The 25,808-nt window shown below is 46.0% G+C and overlaps 2 protein-coding genes across 6 annotated transcripts in view; one reads left to right on the top strand and one right to left on the bottom strand.

Moving 5' to 3' along the window:
• dzank1 (double zinc ribbon and ankyrin repeat domains 1) overlaps positions 1–11,263 on the top strand; it is a 197,370-nt gene extending 186,107 nt beyond the window's left edge. For all 5 annotated transcript variants that reach the window (XM_072503985.1, XM_072503989.1, XM_072503979.1 and 2 more), the window contains 4 exons: positions 7,054–7,134; positions 7,518–7,645; positions 9,702–9,776; positions 10,586–11,263. In XM_072503985.1, the coding sequence (XP_072360086.1) occupies positions 7,054–7,134; positions 7,518–7,645; positions 9,702–9,776; positions 10,586–10,751 (450 nt within the window). In that variant the 3' untranslated portion in view covers positions 10,752–11,263. The remainder of the gene's footprint in view (positions 1–7,053; positions 7,135–7,517; positions 7,646–9,701; positions 9,777–10,585) is intronic.
• Positions 11,264–13,215: 1,952 nt separating this feature from the next.
• The window catches only part of kat14 (lysine acetyltransferase 14), a 77,422-nt gene continuing 64,829 nt past the window's right edge, over positions 13,216–25,808 (bottom strand). Inside the window, exons 7-10 of the mRNA XM_072503998.1 lie at positions 23,797–23,933; positions 18,028–18,203; positions 15,317–15,507; positions 13,216–13,721 (exon numbers count right to left, since the gene is read on the bottom strand). Coding sequence (XP_072360099.1) covers positions 13,548–13,721; positions 15,317–15,507; positions 18,028–18,203; positions 23,797–23,933 — 678 coding nt within the window. The 3' untranslated portion in view covers positions 13,216–13,547. The remainder of the gene's footprint in view (positions 13,722–15,316; positions 15,508–18,027; positions 18,204–23,796; positions 23,934–25,808) is intronic.

Consider the following 25,808-nt stretch of genomic DNA (forward strand, 5'->3'; position numbering starts at 1 on the left):
GTGCAAGACTAAGTCTCATCCAGTTTAAAGTAGCACACAGGCCCCACAACATGTCAGTGTCCAGGATGAGTTGGTTATTTCCAGGGGTGGGGGATAGGTATGGGTGGTGTGCGGGGAAGGCGGCGAACCATGGTCATATGTTCTGGGCATATCCAAGATTGGGGGGTTTTGAGCGGGATTTGCAGATATAATGTTGAAGATTTTGGAGTTAACTGTAGCTCCAAGTCCAGAGGTGTTGGAGGATCCGGGAGTGCAGGTGGAGAGAGATGTGTTAGCCTTTGCCTCCCCGATAGCCCGGAGATGGATTTTGTTTTGTTGATGGGACTTGGAGCCGACAAGCGCAGGGGTATGGGTGAGCAATTTGACAGAGTTCCTGCACTTAGAGAAAATCAAGTTCAGCATCAGGGGTATGGAGGAGGGGTTTACCTTGAGGTGGAAGCTGTTCATTAACTTATTTGAGGAGTATTGAGTTGTCAATGGGGGAGGGGTTCTTTTTTCTGTTGGGTTGGGTTAAAAGTTTACAAAGGGGGGGGGGGGTGGCGGTAGGTAGTATTGCTGGGGGGCGTGCAAGGATGTTTTGTCTGTTTGCTGTTGCCGCGGTTGTTTTTTTTGTGTATATATTTGAAACTGCCTCCAATAAAATGTTTTTCAAAAAGAAAAATGTCATCTAACATGTGCCTGCCCATTCCATCTTTGTCCTCTTTAAGGCTATCGCTATCTTCCCCACACTTCACTATGCTTTTAAGTTTTGTGTTATCTGCAAATTTTGCCCTACACCCCGAGTCTAGGATATAAATATATATCAAGAAAAGTAGTAGTCCGGGTATCAACACCACAGTATACCTTCCACCAGTCTAAAAAACAACCAATCATCACTATTCTCTGCTTCCTGTAACTGAGCAAACTTCCTATCCATGCTGCCACTGTCCCTTTTATTCTATAGGCTTCAACTTTGTTAGCAAGCCCATGTGGCACTTTATCAAATGGCTTTTGGAAATCCCTATACACCACATCAACCACTTAAATGTCTATTTTAACCTCCTCAAAAAACCAAGGGAGTCCAAAGATGTGCAGGTTAGGTGGATTGGCCATGCTAAATTGCTCCTTGTGCAGGTTAGGTGGATTGGCCATGCTAAATTGCTCCTTTTGCAAGTTAGGTGGATTGGCCATGCTAAATTGCTCCTTGTGCAGGTTAGGTGGATTGGCCATGCTAAATTGCTCCTTTTGCAAGTTAGGTGGGGTTATGGGCTGCTGGGATAGGGCTTAGGTAGGGTGCTCTTTCAGAGAGTTGATGCAGACTTGATGGACTGAATGGCCTCCTTCTGCACTGTACAAATTCTATGGTTTTATGGAGCAGGTTTGAAGGGCCTCCCAAGTCCTATGTTCCTCTATGATTGTAACATTTTAAATTCTCCAGTCCTCTAGTACCACCCATGCATCGAAGGAGGATCAGAAGATTATGGCAGGTACCTCTGCATTTTTCACCTTTACTTCCCTCGGCATTTTTGGATGCGTCCCATCTGGTCCTGGTGACTTTTAAGTACAGCCAAACTTTCCCATACCGCCTCTGTAGCAATTTTTAAGGCATCAACAACCTCAGATGCCTCCTCTTTCATTCTGTCTTTGGCAGCATCTCCTTCCATTGTAAAGCCAATGAAAAGTATTTAGTACCTCAGCCTTTCCCTTGGCCTCTATGCATACGTATGTTTCCTTTTTGATCCTCAATTGGCCTCATTTGTCCTAATACTACACTTTTACTATTTTTATGTGGATAGTTGACTTTTGGATTCAGTTAAATGTTAGCTGCCCACCTCTTCTCATACTCCATCTTTGTCCCTCTTATTTTTTTGTTCACTTCCACTGTGAGCTTTCTAACTTTAGCTTGGTTTTTTACTTTTGTTATCAACCCGACCCCTGTAATGCACAAACTTTTACTGCTCCATCTTACTTTCTCTTTGTCATCTATAGAGCTCTGGCTTAGGTTGCCCTACCTTTTTCCCCAATGGGAAAATGCTCCTTGACCCTTGAAAGGCAGTCCAATGTTCAATTGTAGTTTTGCCGGCAATCTTGACCTTTTCCACAGCTAATCTGAACCTTATGATACTGTGATCATTGTTCCCTAAATGTTTCCTTTCTGACATTGGACCAATCTCCTTCCCAGAACCAGATCCAGAAATGCCTCCTTCTGATCCAAAAAGAATCTCCTGAATAGACTTTAGACACTCTCCCTCTCTCTGCTGTTTACACGAATACTATCCCAGTCTGTATTAGGATCATTGAGACTCTCTCTATTGCTACTCTATAGTTTTAGCACCACTCTGTAATTTTCTTGCTAATTTGTACCTGTGTGTATTTCCACCAGTTGGTTGCCTAAAGAATATTCCCAGTAGTAGTGTAATGGCATCCCTGTTATTTCTTGGCTCTAACCAAATAGATTCTGTCTTTGACCCCTCCAGGACTTCTCCCCTCCTGCACTATCTCTCTCCAGCCATGCATTTATCTGTTCTATCCCCTTAATTCTATACCCACAACCATGCAGCACTGAGAGAAATTTGAGGTCATACTTGGGATCACATCCCTCTTTCTCCCTATGTTGTTGGTATTGATTTGGACCACGATCTCTGCAGTTCACCCTTACACCTTAATATCCAGAAACCACTCCCTGGCATCAAGGAGGCAGAATAGCATCCTGGAATCAGGTCAGCAGATACAGAAAATTCTTTAGTTAGGGGACCTTCTATCGTTAATGCTTTCCTGATTTCCCTCCTGCCCTCATATGCAACCAAACCATTCATGGTGTTACGGACTTTCGTCTGACTGTGCTCCCCAGGGGAATCATCACCCTTACTAGCCTTTATAACTGAATATAGTTGGAGAACCTAATGCATTCAGGGGACTCTTGCACTACCTGCTTTGCCCTCCTGGTCTGCCTGGAGGTCATTCAGTCCCTCTCTGCCTGCACACTCTTAAGTTGAGGGTGACCATCTCTTAAAAACATGTTATACACAGAGCTCTAAGCCTCATGGGTGCACTGCAGTGAATGCCAGCTGGTCCTCCAGCTCCTGCAGCTGGCAATACTTGCTGCGCATGTGTTTGTCCATAGAATCCCTACAATGCAGAAGGAGGCCAATCGGCCCATCGAGTCTGCACCCACCCTCCGAAAGAGCACCCCGCCTAGGCCCACTCCCCCACTCTATCCCAGCAACCCCACCGAACCTATACATCCTTGGTCACTAAGGGGCAATTTTGCATGAACAATCCACCTAATCTGCGCATCTTTGGACTGTGGGAGGAAACCGGAGCACCCGGAGGAAACCCACAAAGACATGGGGAGAACGTGCAAACTCCACACCGACAGTCGCCCAAGGCCGGAATTGAACCCGGGCCCCTAGTGCTGTGAGACAGCAGTGCTAACCACTATACCACCCTGCCACCCACCATCCAGGACTGTAGAACTGTTCTCGAGTTTCCACTGGGATTTGCCATCTATGGGACTGAGATGTACTGCCATGCCTCTGTTTGTTGGATAATTAGCTAACTTAACAGAAATAGGACCTAAAAGAAAAACACCAGCTACTGCAGGTTAAAAAAATAATAAAAAGCAGCACCTCCTTCTGCACCAAATCCCCACTTCAGCAAATCCCTGACTTTAGCATTTTGTCAATTCTGCACTTAGCTGTGATCACTTTGTGCAGTAGAAAATACTATTTACTTAGATAGAGCTTATGACTCAATCAGTTACAACTGCTAACTCAGCTTCCTTCTCACAGTAATCAACATCTATTCAGCAACCACTTTCAGCTGATTGATGGTTAACTGGTCTTGACGGGCAGTTTCTGCTAACTATCTTGCAGTTTCTTTTACAACTTTTAAAAACTAGGTGAAAATCTCTGTTTGAGAGGCTAAGGGCACGAGCTATCCAAATTTGGTCACCAGTATCTAACATTAATTAGACCACTTAATGGAGTCCAATGGGACTCCAATAAGGTCAGAACAGTAAGAAGTCTTATTGGAGTCCAATGGGCTTCATTCTGCAAGTGACAGTACCGCTGGATGATTCAAAGAACAAAGAAAAGTACAGCACAGGAACAGGCCCTTCGGCCCTCCAAGCCTGTGCCGACCATGCTGCCCGTCTAAACTAAATACTTCTACACTTTCTGGGTCCGTATCCCTCTATTCCATCCTATTCATGTATTTGTCAAGATGCCCCTTAAATGTCACTGTCGTCCCTGCTTCCACCACCTCCTCCGGCAGCGAGTTCCAGGCACCCACTACCCTCTGTGTAAAAGAAAAAACGGGTCCTCCCGGTGACGGGTCCTCCCGGTGACAGGTCCCCCCGCCCCCCTTCTGACCTTGTGATGTGGAGATGCCGGCGTTGGAATGGGGTGAGCACAGTAAGAAGTCTTACAACACCAGGTTAAAGTCCAACAGGTTTGTTTCAAACACTAGCTTTCGGAGCACTGCTCCTTCCTCGGACCTTTATAATTAAGGTAAGGGTCATTGATGAAGCAGCTGAAGATGATAAGGCGTATGACACCCTGAGGAACTCTTGCAGCTATGTACTTGGGCTATGTACTGGCGTCAAGCAACCACAACCACCTTTCTTTTGGCTAAGTTTGACTTTGCCAAGTGGAGAGATTTCACATTCATTAACTTCAGTTTTTGCTAGGGCTCCTTGGTACCTCGCTTTGTCAAATGCTGCCTTGGCATCAAGGGTAATTGATGTGTAATTGCTATTTGATAGCAGGATAAACAACACCTTTCATCACCTTGATGATGTTGGTTGATTAGAATGTATTGGATAGATTGGATTTATCCCACATTTTGTTGACAGGACCTACCTGGGCAATTTTTCATCTTGTTCTGTGTTGTAACTATCCTGGAGCAGTTTGGCTAGAAGCACTGTTAATCCTGGAACATTAGTCTTCAGCACTACAACCCATGATTGACATGGTGTCATGAGATTTCATGGGGTTCAAAATTAATGTTGAAGACTTCCAGTTCCTCCCTCCAAACTGTCTACCACTACGTCACCACCTTTGGTGGAACTGTCCTACCAGAGGGAAAGGACATACCAGTCACCTGGCTGATAGTCATGCAGAGTTTTAGGGTGCAATTCTCCGGACAAATTTCTAAGTGTGATAGCGAGCGGGAATTGCCACGTGCTCTCCGGTGCTCAGCCCAGTGAGCTATTCAATGTTAATTGGTCCACTTAACGAGGCCTCACGGTCGTTTTGCCGCAAATGAAGGCTCGCCAGCTGACTCGCCAGGACCGCACGCGGCGCTAACCAGATCAAGCAGCACTTAAGCTGCACTTGCTCAGCCAACCCCAGTCAGCTCGCAACAATGACGCCGTGGAGATCGCCCCCAAGATTCAGGGACACTAACCTGGGGAGGCTCCAGGACGCGGTGGAGGCCAGGAGGGATGTTCTGTCCCCCCGTGTGTCCCAGAGGGTGAGCCACAGGGCAGCCAGTGCTGGCTAGGATGAGGTGTCGTCAGCCATAAGCTCGAATAGTATGACCAAGAGGACTGGCCAGCAGTGCAGGAAGAAAATCAACGACCTGCACCGGGCAGCACGAGTGAGTAGACACCAACCCCCCCCCCCCCCCCCTCCAACCCTCCCTTCACACTGCGGCCCCCCCCACTGTGAACCAGGAATGTGGCTAACGATGCCCCCTGTGTCTCCTCCGGAAAAGCTCTCCCACAATCGGTGGGAGAGGGCCTGGCGGGGTGCCAGACATAGGAATCTTCACTTCCTTCGTGGAGCGGGCTCTGGAGGCGACTGATGTGGCCAAGGACAGATCAATCAGCCACACGGAGGCTGGCAGAAGCCGCAGAGGTGAGGAACCACCAGATTCCACCCAAGAGACCTGTCAAACGTGAGTTGTTATTGCCTTACTGATTGAACCATCCCTCCCACTGACCACATGTCCATTCTCCCGCAGGTCTTCCAGCTGACGGCGCCAGCCCATCCCGGGCAGCCACCCTCTCCTGACTCCGACGAGAACACCTCAGAGGAAAGCTCCAAGGATGCCACTGTGGTCACGGCACAGCTGTCATTCCCACCCCTTCCCACCAGCGCAGATACACACACCTCAGTGCGAAAAGGAGTACTAATCGGCACCAGCGTGAGCACTTGCTGGGGAGGCCGCTGAATGACGGGAGGCCGTTGGATATGGAGTCGCTCTCGTTGATTGTATGGAAATGGAGCTTTAAGTAGTGATAATTGGTTTCTTGCCACGCTAAGGCGAGATCCCGATTTCTCCTAGGAGAGCAGGCCAGTTGCATCGCAAACTGTTTTAACGACCGGCGTGGATCTCTTGTTTGGCGCCTCCCGCTATTCATCGGCCTTGTTACACTTGAGCGAGAGAGCAACGAGGCCGGAGAATCGCGCCCTTAGCTACATCAGGCTATGTGAGACAGTTCTAATTTTGTCACAAAGCTCCAATTATATAGGATTTACGGCACAGAAATTGACATTCAGCCCAACCAGTCCATGCTAGTTTTTATGTTACACCAAGCTTCCTCAACTAAATATACTATCAAAGCCAGCTATTCCCTTCTACCTTAGATTCTTGTCCAGCTGCCCCATAAATCTATACTATTCTGTTCGACCATTCCCTTTGGTAGAGTCTTCCACAATTTTCTCGTGAAGATTTTGCAGGGTATACCTTTGTCAAATCTGCATTGATGCCAAATAGTCTGTCCAGTTTTTTTCTTGTTAAATACTTTATTTGTAGTGGTTAGCTAGACCATGAAGTCATAAAAAGGCCAGAATGGGTAAGGACGGCAGATTTGCTTCCTAAAAGCTATTAGTGAACCAGTTGGATTGTTACGACAAACCGATAGTTTGATAAACACCAAAACTACGTCGCATTTTATTCTGGATTTATTTAACTAACTGAATTTAAATTCACAACTCTGGGTTGGTTATTAGTCCAGATCTCTGGATTACTAATCCAGTAACATAATCCCCATGCTACCATTCCTGTACTTGGAACATGTGGTGAATGCTGAATGAACTATCTGGTGGAATTGCTCTCTTCCTGCAGCTCAATGACAGACAATTACTGAAGGAAGTGGGACCAACTGGCTTGGGGAGAGTCTCAGAGATACAGCAATTGCTTGATGAAGTAAGTTACTACTTCCAGTACCATTTGATCAATGCGCATGCTGAATTGCTCCATATAATAGCCGGTGCTAGCAGAGTAACCAAAGGAGACCGATTTAATATCATTGGTGCCAGAGATGATCATTTTATGCACCAAATTGTAATGATCTTGAATGCACTGCCTAACAGATGGTGGAAGCAGATTCAATGGTAACTTTCAAAAAGAAATTAGAAAATTAAAAAAATTGCAGGCTTATGGTGAAATGTTTCTAAGGGCCAGTAGAGGCATGTCATACTGAGCCAAATGGCTCTCTTTTGTGCTCTTTGATTCTACATAAAACTACTGGTGTTTTTTTGTAAGCTCATTAAAAAAATTGTGCCCTCTGCATTTGTGACGTCCTCCAGGGAGCGGATCCAAACTGCAGCAACAATGACGACAGACCAGCCTTAACTATGGCCGTTATGAATCACCATCACAAGGTGGTCCCGGTTCTGGTGCAGAAGGGAGCAGACATTAACCAACAGTCAGGGCCGTAAGTAGAAAAATCAGGCCCTCGGATTTCCCAGCGCTCGGTGCAACTGAAGGAGTGGAACTGTTTGGTTTGCACTTTTACCTTTGGGACTCCTGGGATGAAGGGATTGTCTTGTGAAGAAAGGTTATTTGTAACTCATTGGAGTTTAGAAGAATGAGAGGTGATCTCACTGAAACATAAAATTCTGAGGGGACTTGATACGGGAGATGTTGAGCGTGTTTGCCCTCATGGGGGAATGTAGAACCAGGGGGTACAGTTTGAAAATAAGGCATCTCTCATTTAGGACAAAAGATGAGGAGAAATGTCTTCCCTGAGGGTTATACATTGTTGCAATTCTCTTTCCCCGAGAGCAGTGGAGGCTGGGTCATTGAATATATTCAACGCTGAATTTTGATCAATGAGGGAGTCAAAGGTATTGGGGACAGGCAGGAAAGTGAAATTAAGGGCACAACAAATTAGCCATGATCGTATTGAATGGTGGAACAGGCTTGATGGGCCAAATGGTCTAATCCTGCTCCTTTTATGGTCTTATCATGAGACAAATGACATTTACCCGTCACTGAAATATGATTAACTACTTGGCACAATATTAATTTGCAACAACCACATTGTTATGGGGAAAAGACTTCCCTGTCCTAACTAATTCAACTTTAAAACGAGACAGGGACTTTTCTGCAATTTGTGAACTTTAAAGGTGTTCTATTTTACCCTGAAATATTCTCAAGAATTTACAAACAAAGCTCTGTCGATTGCTATTTTAAGAAGTCTTCTCCATTTATTCTAAGTGTTTAAAACAGGTCTTGTAAAGTACTTTCAACAGTGGTGTTTGCTGTGACCTGAAATTTAACTTGCACTGGGATCAGTGCAAGTGAGGTGAGGGGGGCCAGTGAATGACAAGTTCTCTAGCTGATGCTCTGGTGAGATTTTGGCTCCTGGACCTTAATTGTGGAAGATCAGAGCCCCAGGCAAACCAGACTGGCATCACTGCTTAGCCAATGGACATAAACTGACATTCGGACTTCAGGATGCCACCCAGCAGAAAGGAAGTGAATTCTCTGTCAGTGGGAAGAGGGTGATCAATGTCTTTGCTAGTTTTCACTTTTCACAGCCTGTTTGTTTGTGTGTGCAGTACCTTTCATTTTCTTTCCGTGGCCCTGTTTGTGCATGTATAGCTTACAGGGAACAGAGTTTCCTTGTACTGCTCGTTCTGGCCCTAACTACTGTTGCCAGCAGGTTGGCCTATCATAAACCATCACTGCTCTCCTAATCAGCTTCAAATAGTAAACTGGCCCATGGAACCCAATCTACACTTTGAACGCTGTCCCTGCTAGCTTGAGGAATGGATTGGCGCACCAGGAAAGGAGAGCTAAAAATGACAGACTGAGTACTATCAAGTGAGCGTTCCTGATTTCTGCGATACTAATTTCCAGCATAGAAACAGGACAATTAGCCTAACAGTCTATTCTGGTGTTTGTACTCCATATGGGCCTCCTCCTACTCAAATTCACCTGTTCCATCTCTGACTCTTCCCTTCCTCAATTTCTGGAGGTAAGACTGTCTACTAAAATTCACTACAAACCCATGGACTCCCACATCTACCTTGACTAAACTTACTGACTTGTAAGGATTTGATTCCATTCTCCAGTTCCTCCGTCTCCATCATAACTGTTCTGATGATGCAACCACATCTATCAAGTCACAGAGACATTTCACATAATGCCAGCCAATCCTTGCAGGAAATGAGGCAGTCAAGGAGTAAGACAACTCGGGCAAATTTATTTTGCCTATATATATATATATATATATTATATAGGGCTCGAGTCGAATACAGTTCCATCCAGTTTGTCCTGTTTTATGCTACAGTGAGTGCAGTCTTGGCATACAAGTGCGAGAGCAACTTCGGAGAACCATTTACCTGTCACTGCCTAATCGCTAACGGCCAATTAGGATACACTGCTTTGTTCAAACCTATGCCCCCCTATTTTGGTTTAATAGCTCAGTTTGAAGATACTAATCCAATAAATATTTTTTAATTTGTCATTTTCTTCATATATAGCCTGAATAACACTGCTCTTCATGAAGCTGCTGAGATGGGAGCTCAGGGAGTGAAGTGTGTGGCCGTTTTATTCGGGTATGTTTCCTTTTTACAATCTACATTAAATAATTTTCCAGTGACAGTTTGATGGGATAAAGAGGACAGTGAGACTAATTAGATACCTCTTTCAAAGGGCAGCACAGAAATTATTGGCCAGATGGTCTCTTCTTATACTAGATTGTATAATCTAGTATAGATTATACTAATATTGCTGCTGTCACCTCGATTCTGGCCTTGGGTGACTGTCTGTGTGGAGTTTGCACTTTATCCCGTGTCTACACGGGTGCTCCGGTTTCCTCCCAGTCCAACAAATGTGCACGTTAGGTGGATTGACCATGGTAAATTGCCCCTTAGTGTCCAACGGTTAGGTGGGGATAGGGTGAGGGATTAGGCCCAGGTAGGGGGCTCTTTCGGAGGGCCAGTGTAGACTCAATGGACTGAATGGCCTCCTTCTACACTGTAGGAATTCTATGACAGTAGGTATATGGAGTAAATAGTTCATGGGGTAAATGGGCATTTAGTACCAAGGCTCAGCAGTTTAATAGTCAAGCCCAACTTAGGCAGAAGCACTAACCTGGTCCTCAGTGTCTTAAAGGGGTGCAGGTAGAAGAGATGTATTGGCCAGAATTCACTGACAGGTTCACATGAAGAATGGTCATAGGGACAAGGTTGGGCAAAGCAGCTGTAACCTGGGAAACTGTAGCTAAGCGTGAGGAAGTGGACCAGAAAGAGGAAGATAGAAAGCTATTGGCAGAGGGAGTAGATGCAAGATAATAGAGACTGGTCGGTAAAGTACTGTCTTCAATAAAGATGTACTGTCTAATCGTTTTTTCAATTCCTTACAGCTGCAATGCAAGTATAAAGAAGAAAAATGATAAAGCTTTAACAGCATATGATTTGGCTGTGAAGACTGGCAATGACCAGCTAATCTCATTGTTTGCTGCAAAAATGGGACAGGGAATGTTAGATAAATTCACCAAGACCAAACATGTCAGCCTGGATGTCTTTTAATGCTCCCTTGAAAGTTCCAACACATTCAACACCAAAGGTTTTCAAAGTTTCAATTTTCAAAACCCACACTTGAAACTGGATGTGATAGGAAGCACTGGCTCAGAGTAAAGCAGCGGTCCTGCAGCTGAATGTTTCTGAAGGTCCTTTTGCTGATTTTGGAAGGCTCAATTTTATCCCCAATCCCATACCTAAGTGAAAATCAGTAGATGGCCTGAAAAAAATGAGCTCCTAACCAGTAACTCAATACAGACGTTTCATTTTTATTATTAAATTGACTTCGTATCGATCTGGTTGGTCTAAAATAAAATATTCAAAAGGCAAGATCATTGCTTCTTTTGATCCAACAAGTCTTTGGTAAGTGTCATGAGAAAATTGAATTGTAAATCCAAGGATTGCACTCCTCCACAGAACACAATTGTTTGCTACAAAATGTTTAATCATGTAGCCTTCGATGTGCAGCTAATCTTAACCAATTTAAACCTTCATTAAATTTGTTTCTTTTATTTTTAGAAGTGTGTTTTCTGAAATAAAGTTAAAGTACAAAGTGGTTTCCAACCTCCCTATAAAATATCTACATTGGGCAGTTACTCAAGCTCAAACATCACACACATAGCTTCTTCCCCACTGTTGCCACACTTCTAAACAATCCTCTTATGGACTGACCTGATTAATACTACACTACTGTATGCTTCATTCGATGCTGGAGTCTAGGTATTTACATTGTGTACCTTGTGTTGCCCTATTATGTATTTTCTTTTCATGTACTAAACGATCTGTTTGAGCTGCACGCAGAAAAATACTTTTCACTGTACCTTGGTACACATGACAATAAACCAATCCAATCCACACTGCTGCCCAAGAAACAGTTAACCTCTTGAATGTGACAAGTTTGGTCAGATTAACAGGAAAATTCATCATGGAAAAATGAGTTCTCAAGTGGTTCCTTGCTAATTTAACTTTACGTCTTTCCAACATACTGCAGTGGAGCATGATCCAAGGTACTGGGTGCGATTCTCCATTTCTGAGACTGTGTTGACGCCAATGCAGAATTCGTGGAAGTTTATGCCAGAAAAACTGGCGATATACCTGGACCGATTCAGGTATTATTAAAGGGGCTAGTACCGGTCCCAAGTGGAACACAATTAATTCCAATGAAAAACTGTGGGCTTCTACTCCTTCCTCTGCCCAATAACTTTCTTTCTTCCTCTTTCCGGTCCACAGTGCGGGTTTGTGATTGACACGCGGGAGGCTGACAAGCTGCAGCCGCACATACACATTACACTTCCAGACACACACACACACATCGCAGCCAACGAGATGGCACTGGTTGTGCTGGAGTGTGCCCATACAGCTGATGGGCCAGGGGGGCACCTGGAGGGGTGCCCATGTGGGGACACCTATGGCACTAAGTTCACAGTGGGCGGTTAGCGGTGTGCGCAGCTGCGGTAATGGTGTTCCGTGCTATCCACCCTGACCCCACAGCCCACCTGCACAACTGTCCCCAAACTGTGGCGATGTTGGACACTTTCCGTATCCACTCTTACTCCCTCAGCAGCCTCGACACCAGTTTCACAATTTTTAAAGCACAAGTGGACTGTGCTTTCAGGAACTCGGCCCATTGGCAGAGCATCGCGGATGACCCAGGGAATACCGGGTCAGGCCCGCTAATGACAAGCAAATGCTGTTTACTGTACATGCATTCCGGAACGCATTGATGCCACTGTCGAGGTGATGGAGAATTGTGATTTGCTGTCAAATCGGCACCTGCCATGATTTAGGCATTAGAACCTATTCTCTGCCCAATCGCCTTCCCCGATTTAGGCATCGGCCAACGAAGAATCCCACTGCTGTCTTTCAGATGAGAGCTGGAATTCTCTGGCTGTTTGCTGGTAGTGGGATTCTTTGGTCCCATTGGTGAGGGCAAGTTGAAGAAATGCAGCCATACAAATTACCTATTAAGGACAGAATACAATTGTTCCTCCCTTTTAAAGAACTTGCTGACACAAACACCTGATAATGCTGATCAGTAACTAGCCTGCAAAGTATGTTAAGAATTATTTATGCTATTCTAGTGCATTTCTTTATGGCACTTCATCCACCACCTTAAATATTCATCCCCCTTCACCACCAACACACAGATGTACCAGATGCTCTGCAGCAGCTCCTCCAGCAGTACTTTCCAAATCGGTGACCTCTACCACCTAGAAAGACAAGGGCAGTTTACACATGGGAACACCACCACCTGCAAGTTCCCCTCTTAGCCACACAATCCTGACTTATGACTTTATCACCATTCCTTAATCGTCACTGGATCAAAATCCTAGAATTCCTTTCTGAACAGGATGCATTTACATCATATGGAAGGCGGCTCACCACCATTTTCTCCAGGGCAACAACAACACCCACATGCTGTGAATGAATATATTTAAAAGATTCTTTCCACATGCCTCGCCTGAAAAAAGTATAATTGTTATTTGTGTTCTTTCCCTTTATTAGTTCTGCTGATGGCTCAGAATACTGCAGCACGTTACACAGGTTTAATGGGAATGCTTCACAAGCTGTTGCGTAACTGAATTTTTTGTAAAGTTTGTAATGATTTGTGCTGGCATGGTTTTGCAAAACAAATGGTAGCAGTTCTTCGAAGGGCAATCTAAAAACGCAATGGTAGTTGTGGACATTGCTCCTGCTTAATTGTCTGTGCTTTGTAAGTTCACATCAAAAGGAGGCTTGTCGGGACCTGACCTTTCAAAGTACAAGATCTGTTCTTTAATTTTACATCAATTGGATTCCAAAAGATCATCTTCGCAATCGGAGGAGAAATGCATGTTTGCAATGCTTGCTATCCAAGGGATGATACTTGTCATAGAAATCCAAGATGTATTCTTCAGCCTTGAATCCAAACTTCTGATACAGCAGCATAGCCGAATTACTTGCAGAGACATGGAGAGTCACATCCTTCCCCATGCAAGTCTGTAAAACAGTAGAAGAGTGAGTGTGTGTGGGGGTAAACAAGAGCCTGCATTCAAAATGAAAAACTGCAGTGTAGAATCATCTACTCCACCTGACAAGGGATAAAGTACCCAAGAGTGAGAACAGTATTTTAGGCAACAAATCACCCACTTCCACCACAGCCTCAACACAAGAGCCTTGAAAAACAGCTTTATGCATACTTCATCTGAGTTAAGGCAGACAAGCAGGAGCATCACCACACATCCATACAGGAATTCACCCCTTAAGAAACTTAAGCAAAGATGCATATTTCAAATGATTCTGGAGTAAAACAGATTCCATTAGCCCAGCATTAAAACACTGCTGATAGTTGGGTGACTTTATTTACACTCTAGAACTCTGAGAAACTGAACTGACAGGAGTGTGGGCACAATGATATGATGCCTAAATGTCCAAATTAGCTAAGGATAACTATGGGGCTGGATTCTCCGCACCCCAACGCCAAAATCGCGCTCGGCGACGGTGCGGAGAATCCAGTTTCCCGCATAAAATTGTGACGTGTTCAGCAATTCTCCGCCCCCCCGAAAAGCGACGTACTCTGGGAGTATGCTGCGTTAATTATCCACCACCGGAGGTCATTGCCAGAGGCTCGTCCAGCTATTCTCCGCTCCCGCCAAATTCCCGGCGGCATGGTCCACTCATGGTCCTGCTGTTCAGGATATTCGCGAGGCGGCTGCGGACTCGGTCCACGGCCGCCACAGTCGGGGCGGGTCAATCGGAGGGCAGGGGGGGGGCCTCATTCAGGACTGGGGTCTTTTTAAGTGGTCGGTCCAGGTCGGGCGCACGGCCGATCGGGGGCACTATTTCCGCGGTCTAGGTCAGTGGGCCGAATCCGCCATGGAGCACGGCGCGGCCGCTGGAAGCTGCCGCCGCGTGCATGTGCGGCCCCTGACCCGGAAGTGTGTGTGTGTGTGTGGGGGGGGGGTGCATATCTACAGCTGGAGCTGCGAGCTCCACGACAGCAGCCTGCTAGCCCCCTGCAAGGCAGTGAATCTGTGGCCTTTTGACGTCAGTTTTTCTGGTGTAAAAGACCACAGTTTTCACGACAGCGTGGGCACATAGTCACTGAAACGGAGAATTCAGCCCATGGAGTCTGATAAAGTGAGACACTCCAGGCCTAGGCATGTCCCATGGTTACTTAAAAAAAATATATAACTTGCATTACTATAAGTGACTGGGGGGTGAATTCTCTGCCTCTCTAGCCACATGTTCCTCAGCGGCACGGGCAGTGGGATTTTCCGTTCCAGCCACCAGCCAATGGGATTTCCCATTGTAGCCACCCCACGCTGCCGGGAAACCCATGGTATGCTGCTGGCAGAACAGAGAATCCCGCTGGCGGAGAATTCACCCCTGGCTGTCTCAACTTCTACCTTGAAGTGATGACAAGTTCCAATTGTCATCACTTCCAAATTTCCAATTTTAAACCTTTCTGACTGAGCAATAGATGCTAAACTTCAGGGGCCAGGGAGGGAATATTAATTGCCAACACAGACAATGGTATAGCTCCATTAACTATATGACAGCATTATACAGCTTATGTGATGTAACAGCCTAACCTGAATGAGGTGGTAAATCATGAAGGTTGCAATTCCAGCTCTCCTCCATTCCGGGTGAACCAGCAAGAAGGAAATATAAGCCTGATTGTACTTCACATCGGGAACCATGAAGCCAAAGCCAACAATAACTTTCTTGTAGAGGACGACAACACTAAAATCTGGGTACTGTAGGCTCTCCGACAAGTCGATGCCTGCGTGGGTTAAAAGCGAGATTACATCAGTAAATGTTTAAAAACTAGCTTCAGGGTATACAGAGCACACTCACATTTTGGGCAACAGTTATACAGCACAGTAACATTTTTAGTATTTCCAAAATATTAAAATTAGAAAATACAACATCCACTCATAGAAAATGCAAATAACAAAGAAATAATGTGTGAGATACCACCTTTGCCAGATCCCCTCAGTAAAATTATGTACAGGTCTTCCCTTCACTAGTAAATCATACAAGAACAATCTCCCTACAATGTGCCTTTAACTGGCTCCCATAGTTTAAACTTCAGAGCAGGTAATGACCATCCCAAATATAAATATATACAAATATCCCCTTTAAAGGATTACAGGGTGGATTTTGTTGGCAAAGAGGAAGCAAATCTTCCTCCCAAAATACTTGGTCTCTTTAAGGACTGTAGTCATCAGGACAAGTTAATTCAGAGTTCATTCCTCTAACTGAATTCATTAGAATTCAGCAAACACTCTTCCTAACTAGATTACAGAGCAAGGAGGATAGTTAGTACTTAAATTAGATTTAATTGTTTAATATTTAGTTTACTGTGCAATTGTTTCCTCTTCACTTTCTAATTCTCAGGTGTTCAATAAAAAATCTTTTTGCCAACAAGTAGGAATGTGATGTCAACAATCTGCTCTCCACTAGTGTCACAAGATGTGTGAAAGTTACACGGCAAATTCATGCTAACTCTGCTGCCCACAGCCGTACAAATTCTATTCAGTCATCATCCCCTGTGCTTGCTGACCTATACTGGCTCTTGGTTAAACAACATCTCTATTTTAAAATTCTTATCCTAATTTTTAAATCCCTCCCTGACCAAGTCTCTCCCAATCTCTAATCTCCTCAAGCCCCACAATTCTCCAAGAGAACTGCACTCCTCTAATTCCGGCTGCATAGAACCATAGAATTCCTACAATGCAGGAGGCCATTTGGCCCATTGACTGCACCAACTCTCTGAAAGAGCACCCAACCTAGATCCACTTCCCCCTCATAACCCACCGTAACCTCATCTAACCTACACCTCCTTGGTAAATAAGGGGTAATTTAACATAGCCAATCCACCTAACCTGCCGTCTTTGGACTGTGGGAGGAATCGGGACCACCTGGAGGAATCCCACAATTGACCATCTCTAATTTTAATGCTCCACCATTAATGCTGCCAAGGTCCTGAGCTCTGGATCTCCCTTGTTAATCCTCTGTAACTCTCTTTCCACACCTTAAAATTTACCTCTTCAACCAAGCTTTCTGGTCATCTGCTATATCTCCTTTTGCGGCTTGGTGTCAAATTTTGCTTTATAACACTCCCTATGAAGTGGCTGAAGCTGTTTTATGTTATAGGTGCTTTATAAACACAAGCTGTTGTTGACGTGTACAGAGGATAGCAGTGCATAGACTTACCTGAAAATTGGTCACCTCAACAGATAAACCTCACAGCGAACAACAGATACAAAGTAGACAGTTGAAAATAGCACAATTTTTCCCAAGATCCAGAATATGAGTAACTTTCTCAAGTCACTTTGTTGCTGTTACAATAGTAGGTAGAATAATTGTGATGCATGATAACTTACTACATTCTCAAGGTAATAATGGAAAAAAGTGAGGATGAGCCTGAATGTTGACTGTTATGGCAGTCGTGATTAAAGATACTACATATCAGTTAATAACACATCTTTCTGTCCATGATTACAATCTGTGCTAAGATTCATCAACATAACAACATAAACAATAGGAGCTGGAGCTGGCTATTCAGTCCAATAATTCGATAAGATTATGACTGGACTACACAAACTCCACTTTTCCACCTTATTGCCACCTCCCTTGTTTCCATTAGTGACAAAAACTATCAATCCTAGTTCTGAATGTACTCATTGACTGAACACCCACAGACAGCTCCTGGGGTAGAGAATCCCCAAAATCCACAATTTTGCAAAGAATGAAGACATTTCCACTTTTCTCAGTTCTTAATGACGGACCCCCTTATCCTGACTCCTAGTTCGATACTCTTCAGCCAGGGAAACCATGCCTCATTATCTACCCGTCAAGTCCTGTAAGAGTTTTATAAGTTTCAATTAAGTCATCCCTCATTCTGCTAACCTCCAGGGAGTTAATCTTTCTTCAGAGAACAACCTTCTCCTTATAGAAAACAATCTAGTGAACCTTTGTTGCACTCCCTTTAAAACAAATATATCCCTCCTTCGGTAAGGGCAGAACTTTATACAGTGTCCCAAACAAGATTCTTACATTCCAACCCCGCTTTACAATCAAGGTTGACATGCCATTTGCCTTTTTAGCTTTACACTTGGTTCCCGCATCTATGTCATTAATATTGCTGTAAATAACTGAGGACCAAGCACATTCTTATGGCACTTCAGTTACAACCTGAAAATGATTTGTTTATTCCTGCCCTCTGTTTTCTGTCCCCAGTCCCATGAATTCGTGAAGCTGGATAAGATTTCACTGTCTGGAGAGAAAATTGAAGTACCTGGCCAGAAGAATTCATGGCACATAGAGTTTATTGTAGGGATAAAATTAGGGCAGACGTAGCAGTAATCAACAGGGGCTTCAGCTTCTGCTTTCCAGGTAGGGTCACTCCGGTGTGGATAAGCCCGAATTTCAGACAGTAGTTGTAGTTTAGGTGGATTACATTCAAAATCCCGCCTAATGAAGCAAAACAAGAAGACAACTCAATTTGGGAAAAGACAACCATAATTGTTCTTCCATAAGTTTCAACTGGCAAAACCATGACAAATCTAAATAATTACATTGATAATTTACTGACAAGAAAAGTTATATTTAACCACCTAGATCATTGTAGTATTGAATGTGATGGTTTCACAGGTACAGGGAACTGTTTGTGTCTTTTCTTGTCAAAAAGCAGAAAAGGGCATTTAATCCGAAATTCAGTCCATTTTCAATGGGTCAGCTGAACCTATCTACCACAATCTTGAATCCAAATATCGTTTACCCCATTTATTCTGTCACTTCAGCTTAGAAACATAGAAACTTAATGCACAGGAGGAGTCCAGTCAACCGATCATTTCTTCTGGCTCTTTAAAAGAGCAGTCATGCTTGATTCAAAATCCCAGCTTTCTGTCCATAATCTTAAATTACTCACTCTGAACTAATTGTCTGCCTCTTATAGAACAATTGATGGATTGATACAGGTAGATCCCCAACACAGCAAAAAGAATTCTCCTTGTCTTGGCAATTATCATAAATCTGACTTCTGGTTATTGGCCAACTCACTAGAGGGACTTTTTTTCTTTATCTACTCTTATCAAAACCGATCATCTTGGCAACTTCTACTAGGTCACCTCTTAAGCTTCACTGTTCCTAATTTTTCTGACCTCTCATAACTGTAGTCTCCCATTCTGATAAAACTCCTCTTATCTTTTTGAAGGTCTTTACAACCTCTCGAAAGCACGGTAACATTGTGGATAGCACAATAGCTTCACAGCTCCAGGGTCCCAGGTTCCATTCAGGCTTGGGTCACTGTCTGTGCGGAGTCTGCACATCCTCCCCGTGTGTGCGTGGGTTTCCTCCGGGTGCTCCGGTTTCCTCCCACAGTCCAAAGATGTGCAGGTTAGGTGGATTGGCCGTGATAAATTGCCCTTAGTGTCCAAAATTGCCCTTAGTGTTGGGTGGGGTTACTGGGTTATGGGGATAGGGCGGAGGTGTTGACCTTGGGTAGGGTGCTCTTTCCAAGAGCCGGTGCAGACTCGATGGGCCGAATGGCCTCCTTCTGCACTGTAAATTCTATGATCCATGATAAGTATGGTATCCAGAATTGTTCACAATTTACCCCAGCTGAGGTCCAAACAATGATTTATAACATGAGCACAATCGTTTTGCTTTCACATTCCAAATTCATCCCCAGTTATTTAGTTAATTACTCTTTAGGGGAATATGCTCTGTGTGATTTCTTTTCTTACACCCAAATGTCTTGTATTTAATTCACAGCCTGGATCAACTGTTCTGATTTCCCCATAAGCTCCCTTTAAAACTGTTTACAGAATTTGGTTTCAGTGATGGCAAAACCATGTTCAGCTTTCTAGTTCCCCAAGTTCTGAAATTCCTCCCTAAATCTTTGTCTCTCTAGCTCTTTCACCTCCTTTAAGACCAAGAGATTGGTTGTGAAGAGGTTTTTTTTGAACGATAAGAGAGAAGTGGTGAGTTGCAATGGTTGATGGGTGCGTGGGAAGCACATAAGGCACAGTGCCTCGGTTTTTTGTTTGTGAGTTAGTGCCCTGCTCACAGCTGTCCTAATGCAAACTACTTTTGTGGGGACATTTTGAACTTTAAACATTGTTACTAAATTTCAATTGCTATGTATGCCGTTGTACATCTTTACAACCAGCTATTGAAATTACAAAACAACTTCATCACCAAAACAGTAACTCTTTAGTAACCCAGGAAACTAAATAAATGATTGTGGTTGCTCAGAGTTGAAATCCAATGATTTTATAACACCTTCATGCAGTGAAATGCAGATAATACACATAACTCACTGCATATTCAATCCTGACTTCCAATGTTACATTCCCATTCTTTGCACAACTACGCAAGCCCAATCCAAACCTGATTCTAATTAAGCTGTATTGTAAGTGAGATGGTGGGGGAGAAGGCAGAGAGGGGTGGGGGGGGGGGGCTGTCGTTGCAACGTTACGAGGTGAGAAATGACATGGTCAGAGGTGGAGAAGGGGCCATCTGGGATGGGCTAGGTATAGGGTGAAATTAAGGGTGTGGGAATTAGGGGGGGGGGGGGGAAGATGACGGATGGTGGAGGGGATTGGAGGCTGTAATGCGGAACGTCCGGGGACTGAATGGGTCGGTTAAGAGGTCGTGGGTGTTCACGCACCTCAGGAGCTTGAAAGCAGGGGTGGTCTTTCTGCAGGACACGCACCCCCATAGTGGAGGCAGACAGGGGATATTCGAGGGTGCCCACCACGGAGGGACTGGCGAGGAGGAAAGGTTGCAGGGACAGTTTGACAGGCTGACAATAGGGAGGGCGGTAGGGCAACTGCATGGGGCAAGAGGGATGCAATATGACTATGGGGAGAAGGCGAGCCTCATGCTGGCACATGAGCTGTGGAGGTAGGCTGTGTCCAGGGAAATATTTAAGGTACGGACTGGGGATGGGGTGTTGGTGCCGGGGAAGGTAAACGAGGCATTTAGTGAGTACTACCAGGGTCTGTACAAGGTGGACCCGGGAGAGAAGAGTGGGACATGGGGCGGTTTCTGGACGAGCTGGAATTTCCCCAGGTGGAGGAAGCAAAGAGGCAAGCGTTGGAGGAGCCCCTGGGGCTGAGGGAGGTGCTGGATAGTATCAGGGATATGAAGTCGGGAAATGACCCCGGGGCCAGATGGGTACCCGGCGGAATTTTATAAGGAATTTTCGATGGGCCTGGCACCACATCTGTTGGGGGCATTTAATGAAGCGCTGGAGAAGCCGGAGCTGCCGAGACGATGACGCAGACAGTAATCACGCTAATCCCGAAAAGGGGAAGGACCCAGTGGAATGTGGGTCGTATAGGCCCATATCACTATTGAACACAGGTGTGAAAGTATTGGCTAAGTTGTTGTCAGGGAGGATGGAGGAGTGTGTCCCGGGGGTGGTTGCAGAAGATCAAACAGGCTTCGTGGAGGGCAGACAGCTCGCGAGTAATATAAGACGGCTCTTGAATGTAGTGTTGAATCCATCGGGGGCTCTGGTACCGGAGGTGGTGGTGTTCATGGACACGGAGAAGGCATTTGATTGTTTGAAGTTTTCGGAAGGTTTGGGTTAGGGCCGAGATTTGTGGCATGGGTGCGGTTGCTGTATGTGGCGTCAAGAACGAGTGTGAGGACGAATAATTCGGGTTTGCAAAGCTTTGACTTACATATGGGTATGAAGGGGGTTGGATAGGGTGGACAGTGAGAGCCTTCTCCCGCGGATGGAAATGGCTGGCATGAGGGGACATAACTTTAAACTGAGGGGTAATAGATATAGGACAGAGGTCAGAGGTAGGTTCTTTACGCAAAGAGTAGTGAGGCCGTGGAATGCCCTACCTGCTACAGTAGTGAACTCGCCAACATTGAGGGCATTTAAAAGTTTATTGGATAAACATATGGATGATAATGGCATAGTGTAGGTTAGATGGCTTTTGTTTCGGTGCAACATCGTGGGCCGAAGGGCCTGTACTGCGCTGTATTGTTCTATGTTCTAAGCGGGGTGCCCGTGATTGTCGTTGCGGTTTGCGCTGGTCAGAGCAGTTGCCGATGGCTCTTGGGAGGTCAGCGGAGCGGCGGGGGATTACGAGAGGACAGAGGGAGCACGGGTGTTGCTCTATGCCAATGACCTCTTGTATGTTTCGGATCCATTTGCTGGGGAGGTTTGGAGGGTTCTCGGGTACAAACTGATATGTAGGGAAAAGCAAGGTTTTCCCGATGAAAGAGCTGGGACCGCAGGCTAATTTAGGGGGGATGCCATTCACGGTAGTGAGGGACAGGTTCAGGTATTTGGGGATTCGGGTAGCGAGGGAATGCACAGGGCTTCATAAGTGGAACTTAACAAAGCTGGTGAAGCAGGCCAGGGAGATCTTAGGAGGTGGGTTGACGTTTGTGGGGTGGGTCCAAGTGGTGAAAATTAATATTCTGTCCAGGTTCTTGTTTATTTTTCAGGCTCTCTCGATCTTTATGCCAAAGGCCCTTTTTCGGAAATCGGACACGATTATTTTGGACCTTGTATGGACGGGGAAGGTGCCGAGAGTGGGGCGGACCCTGCTACAGAAAGAGAGGCAGCAGGGGGGTTTGGCATTGCCAAACCTGCTTCATTATTACTGGGCGGTGAATGTGGGAAGGAGAAGGGGTAGAGGGGTTAAGATGGACGAGGAATCTTGTAGGGGGTCCAGTTTGAGGGCTATGGTGACAGCAGCATTGCCAATGGCTCCAAGAGTACACTCTGGTTTCTCTTCAGATCGTATAAATCTTTCGCCAAAGGCTCAAAGTAGGTATTCAGGGAGCCCGGTGGTGCAGTCCACGGTGAAGATTTGGAATCAGTTGAGGAGGCAGTTTAGGGTGGAAGGGATGTTGGTGCTAACGCCGCTGTGTGAGAATTGTGGGTTTGAGCCGGGGAGGATGGATAGGAGGTGGAGGGAAGTGGGGCTGGTCAAGGTGAGGGATCTGTATTTGGAGGAAGGGTTCACTAGTCTGGAGGAGCTAAGGGAGAGGGTAGAGCTGCCGAGGGGGAGTGAGTTCAGGTATCTGCACGTTAGGGACTTTGTGTGAAAGGTCTGAAGAGGGTTTCCTAGGTTGTTGGGATACACGCTGCTGGAGCGACTGCTGCTTCCGGATGTGGAAGGCGAAAGAAGAATTGGGGATACATATAAGTAGCTGGGGGAGCAGGGAGGTGAGCAGGCGGTGAATATCAAGGAGAAATGGGAAGCGGAGTTGGGAACGGAGATCAATTGGGGAGTATGGAGTGAGGCACAGCGTAGCGTAAACAGGACCTCCTCTTGTGCAAGGCTGAGCATGATACAGTTTAAGGTGGTGCACAGTGTGTATTTGATTCAGACGAGATCAATGTGGGTTCTTCCAGGGGGTAGCAGATGAATGTGAGAGGTGTAGTCGGGGACCAGAGAATCACACGCACATGTTTTGGGGTTGTGAAAAATTGGGAAGATTCTGGGCAGGAGTGTTCTCAGTCTTAGCCAGGATAGTGGGGGAGGAGGTGAACCTGGACCCTTTAGTGGCGATATTTGGGGTTTCAGAGAAACTGGAGCTCGTAGGGAAGAGGAAGGCGTCATGGCCTTCGTCTCTCTGATTGCACGGCGGTGAATTTTACTGGCATGGCGGTCAACATGCCCACCAGGGGTAGTGGCTTGGTTGGGCGACCTGTACGACTTCTTGCGGTTGGAGAAGATAAAGTATGAGTTAAGGGGCTCTGCAGAGGGGTTCAAGAAAAGGTGGGGGATGTTTGTGATCATGTTTGAGGAGCTGTTCATCGCCGGGGTGGGGGGGGGGTGAAAAGGGGGAAAAGTTGTAGTTGATTGCAGGGAAATATGTTTCATGGGGTGTTTATTTACTGTTACCTGTTTGGATATATGTTTGTAATAAAATACTTTTTTTTTTAAAATTAAGCTGTAATGTGTTCATTCACTCCATCAGCCTACAATTTTAAAAAGGCTTTAAGATAAACTTAAGTTGCAGGCCTGTTTGTGCGTCTCCATAATAAAACAGCCGAGTCATTGTATTATGCAGAGGAAATCCATACCTGATATATGGTTTGAGGACTCGTGATGTGTATGGGCTGATGATGCTTTGACTCATTAACATGTCTCCCGAACCAGTCAGTCGGTGCACAAACTTTGTCTTTTGTTGCTGATATCCTTTCATGTGCGACAAGGACATCTGCAAAGAGAGAACAGTGACAAAAATAAACCCAAATAAACTTCTGTCAAACATTAGCCGCCCACAGTCCTCACCAGCTCTAGCACTGACCTGGAAGGTTCCTGGTCTACATGGAATTAACTGACCTCAGTCAGACTGTTGGTGGGGCCCTTGCAGGCTGCTAGTCAAAAGATAGGAGAGGGGAGGATGGCCATTGTTTTTCAGCCCAATCTCAACAGATCCACACCCACTTATTGGAAATACATTCATAGCTACCATAAGAGTCATAAGAGGTTTATAGCATGAAAACAAGCACTTCGGCCCAACTTGTCCATGCCACCCAGTTTTTACCACTAAGTTAGTCCCACATTTGGCCCATATCCCTCTATACCCATCTTACCCATATAACTGTCTAAATGCTTTTGAAAAGACAAAATTGTACCCGCCTCTACTACTGCCTCTAGCAGCTCGTTCCAGACACGCACCACTCTCTGTGTGAAAAGATTGCCCCTCTGGACCCTTTTGTATCTCTCCCCCCTCACCTTAAACCTAAACCCACTAGTTTTAGACTTACCCTACCTTTGGAAAAAGATGTTGACGATTTACCTCATCTATGCCCCTCATTATTTTATAGACCTCATCCATGAAGACCAGACGGGGTTTGTGAAGGGGGGGGACAGTTGAACGCGAATGTGCGGAGGCTTTTGAATGTTATCATGATGCCGGCGAGGGAGGGGGAGGCGGAGATAGTGGTGGCGATGGACGCTGAGAAAGCCTTCGATAGGGTAGAGTGGGGGTACCTGTGGGAGGTGCTGAAGAGGTTCGGGTTTGTCAGGTGGGTTAGGCTGTTGTATAGGTCCCGATGGAGAGTGTGGCCACAAATAGGAGGAGGTCCGAGTACTTTTGGTTGCACCGAGGGACGAGACAGGGGTGGCCCCTGTCCCCCCTGCTCTTCGCACTGGCGATTGAACCCTTGGCTATGGCACTGAGAGAGTCGAGGAACTGGAGGGGGTTGGTGCGGGGTGGGGAGGAGCATAGGGTGTCGCTTTATGCGGACGACCTGCTGCTGTACGTGGCAGACCCGGTGAGCGGAATGCCAGAGGTAATGAGGATCCTTAGGGAATTCAGGGACTTTTCGGGGTACAAGCTCAATATGGGGAAGAGCGAGCTGTTCGTAGTTCAGCTAGGAGAGGGGGATTGGCGAGCTCCCACTAAAAAGGGCGGAGAGGAGCTTCAGATATTTGGGGGTCCAGGTGGCCAGGAGCTGGGGGCCCTGCATAGGCTTAACTTTACAAGGCTGGTGGAGCACATGGAGGAGGAGTTCAAGAGGTGGGACGCGTTGCCGCTGTCCTTGGCGGGTAGGGTGCAGTCAATCAAAATGCCGGTGCTCCCAAGGTTTTTGTTCCTGTTCCAGTGCCTCCCCGTGTTTATCCCGAAGGCTTTTGTCAGGCGGGTTAACAGGAGTATAATGGGGTTTGTGTGGGTGCGAGGGACTCCGAGGGTGAGAAGGGTGTTCCTGGATTGGAGTAGAGATTGGGGGGGGACTGGCGCTGCCCAACTTGTGGGTACTACTGGGCCGCCAATGCGACGATGGTGCGCAAGTGGGTGATGGAGGGGGAGGGGGCTGCATGGAAGAGGCTGGAGACGGCGTCCTGTGTGGGTATGGGGGCGCTGGCAACGGCACCGCTGCCACTCCCTCCAAGGAGGAAGACCACGAGCCCGGTGGTGGTGGCGGCCCTCAAAATTTGGGGGCAGTGGAGGCGGCGTAGGGGGGGGAAGTTGGGGCCTCGGAGTGAACCTCATTACTGGGGAACCACCGGTTCGCCCCAGGAAGAACAGGTGGAGGGTTTTCGGGTGGCACAGGGCAGGGGTATGAAAGTTGGGGGACCCATTTGT

This window comes from Scyliorhinus torazame, chromosome 1 (genome assembly GCF_047496885.1).
Source record: "Scyliorhinus torazame isolate Kashiwa2021f chromosome 1, sScyTor2.1, whole genome shotgun sequence".
NCBI classification, from domain to species: Eukaryota; Metazoa; Chordata; class Chondrichthyes; order Carcharhiniformes; family Scyliorhinidae; genus Scyliorhinus; species Scyliorhinus torazame.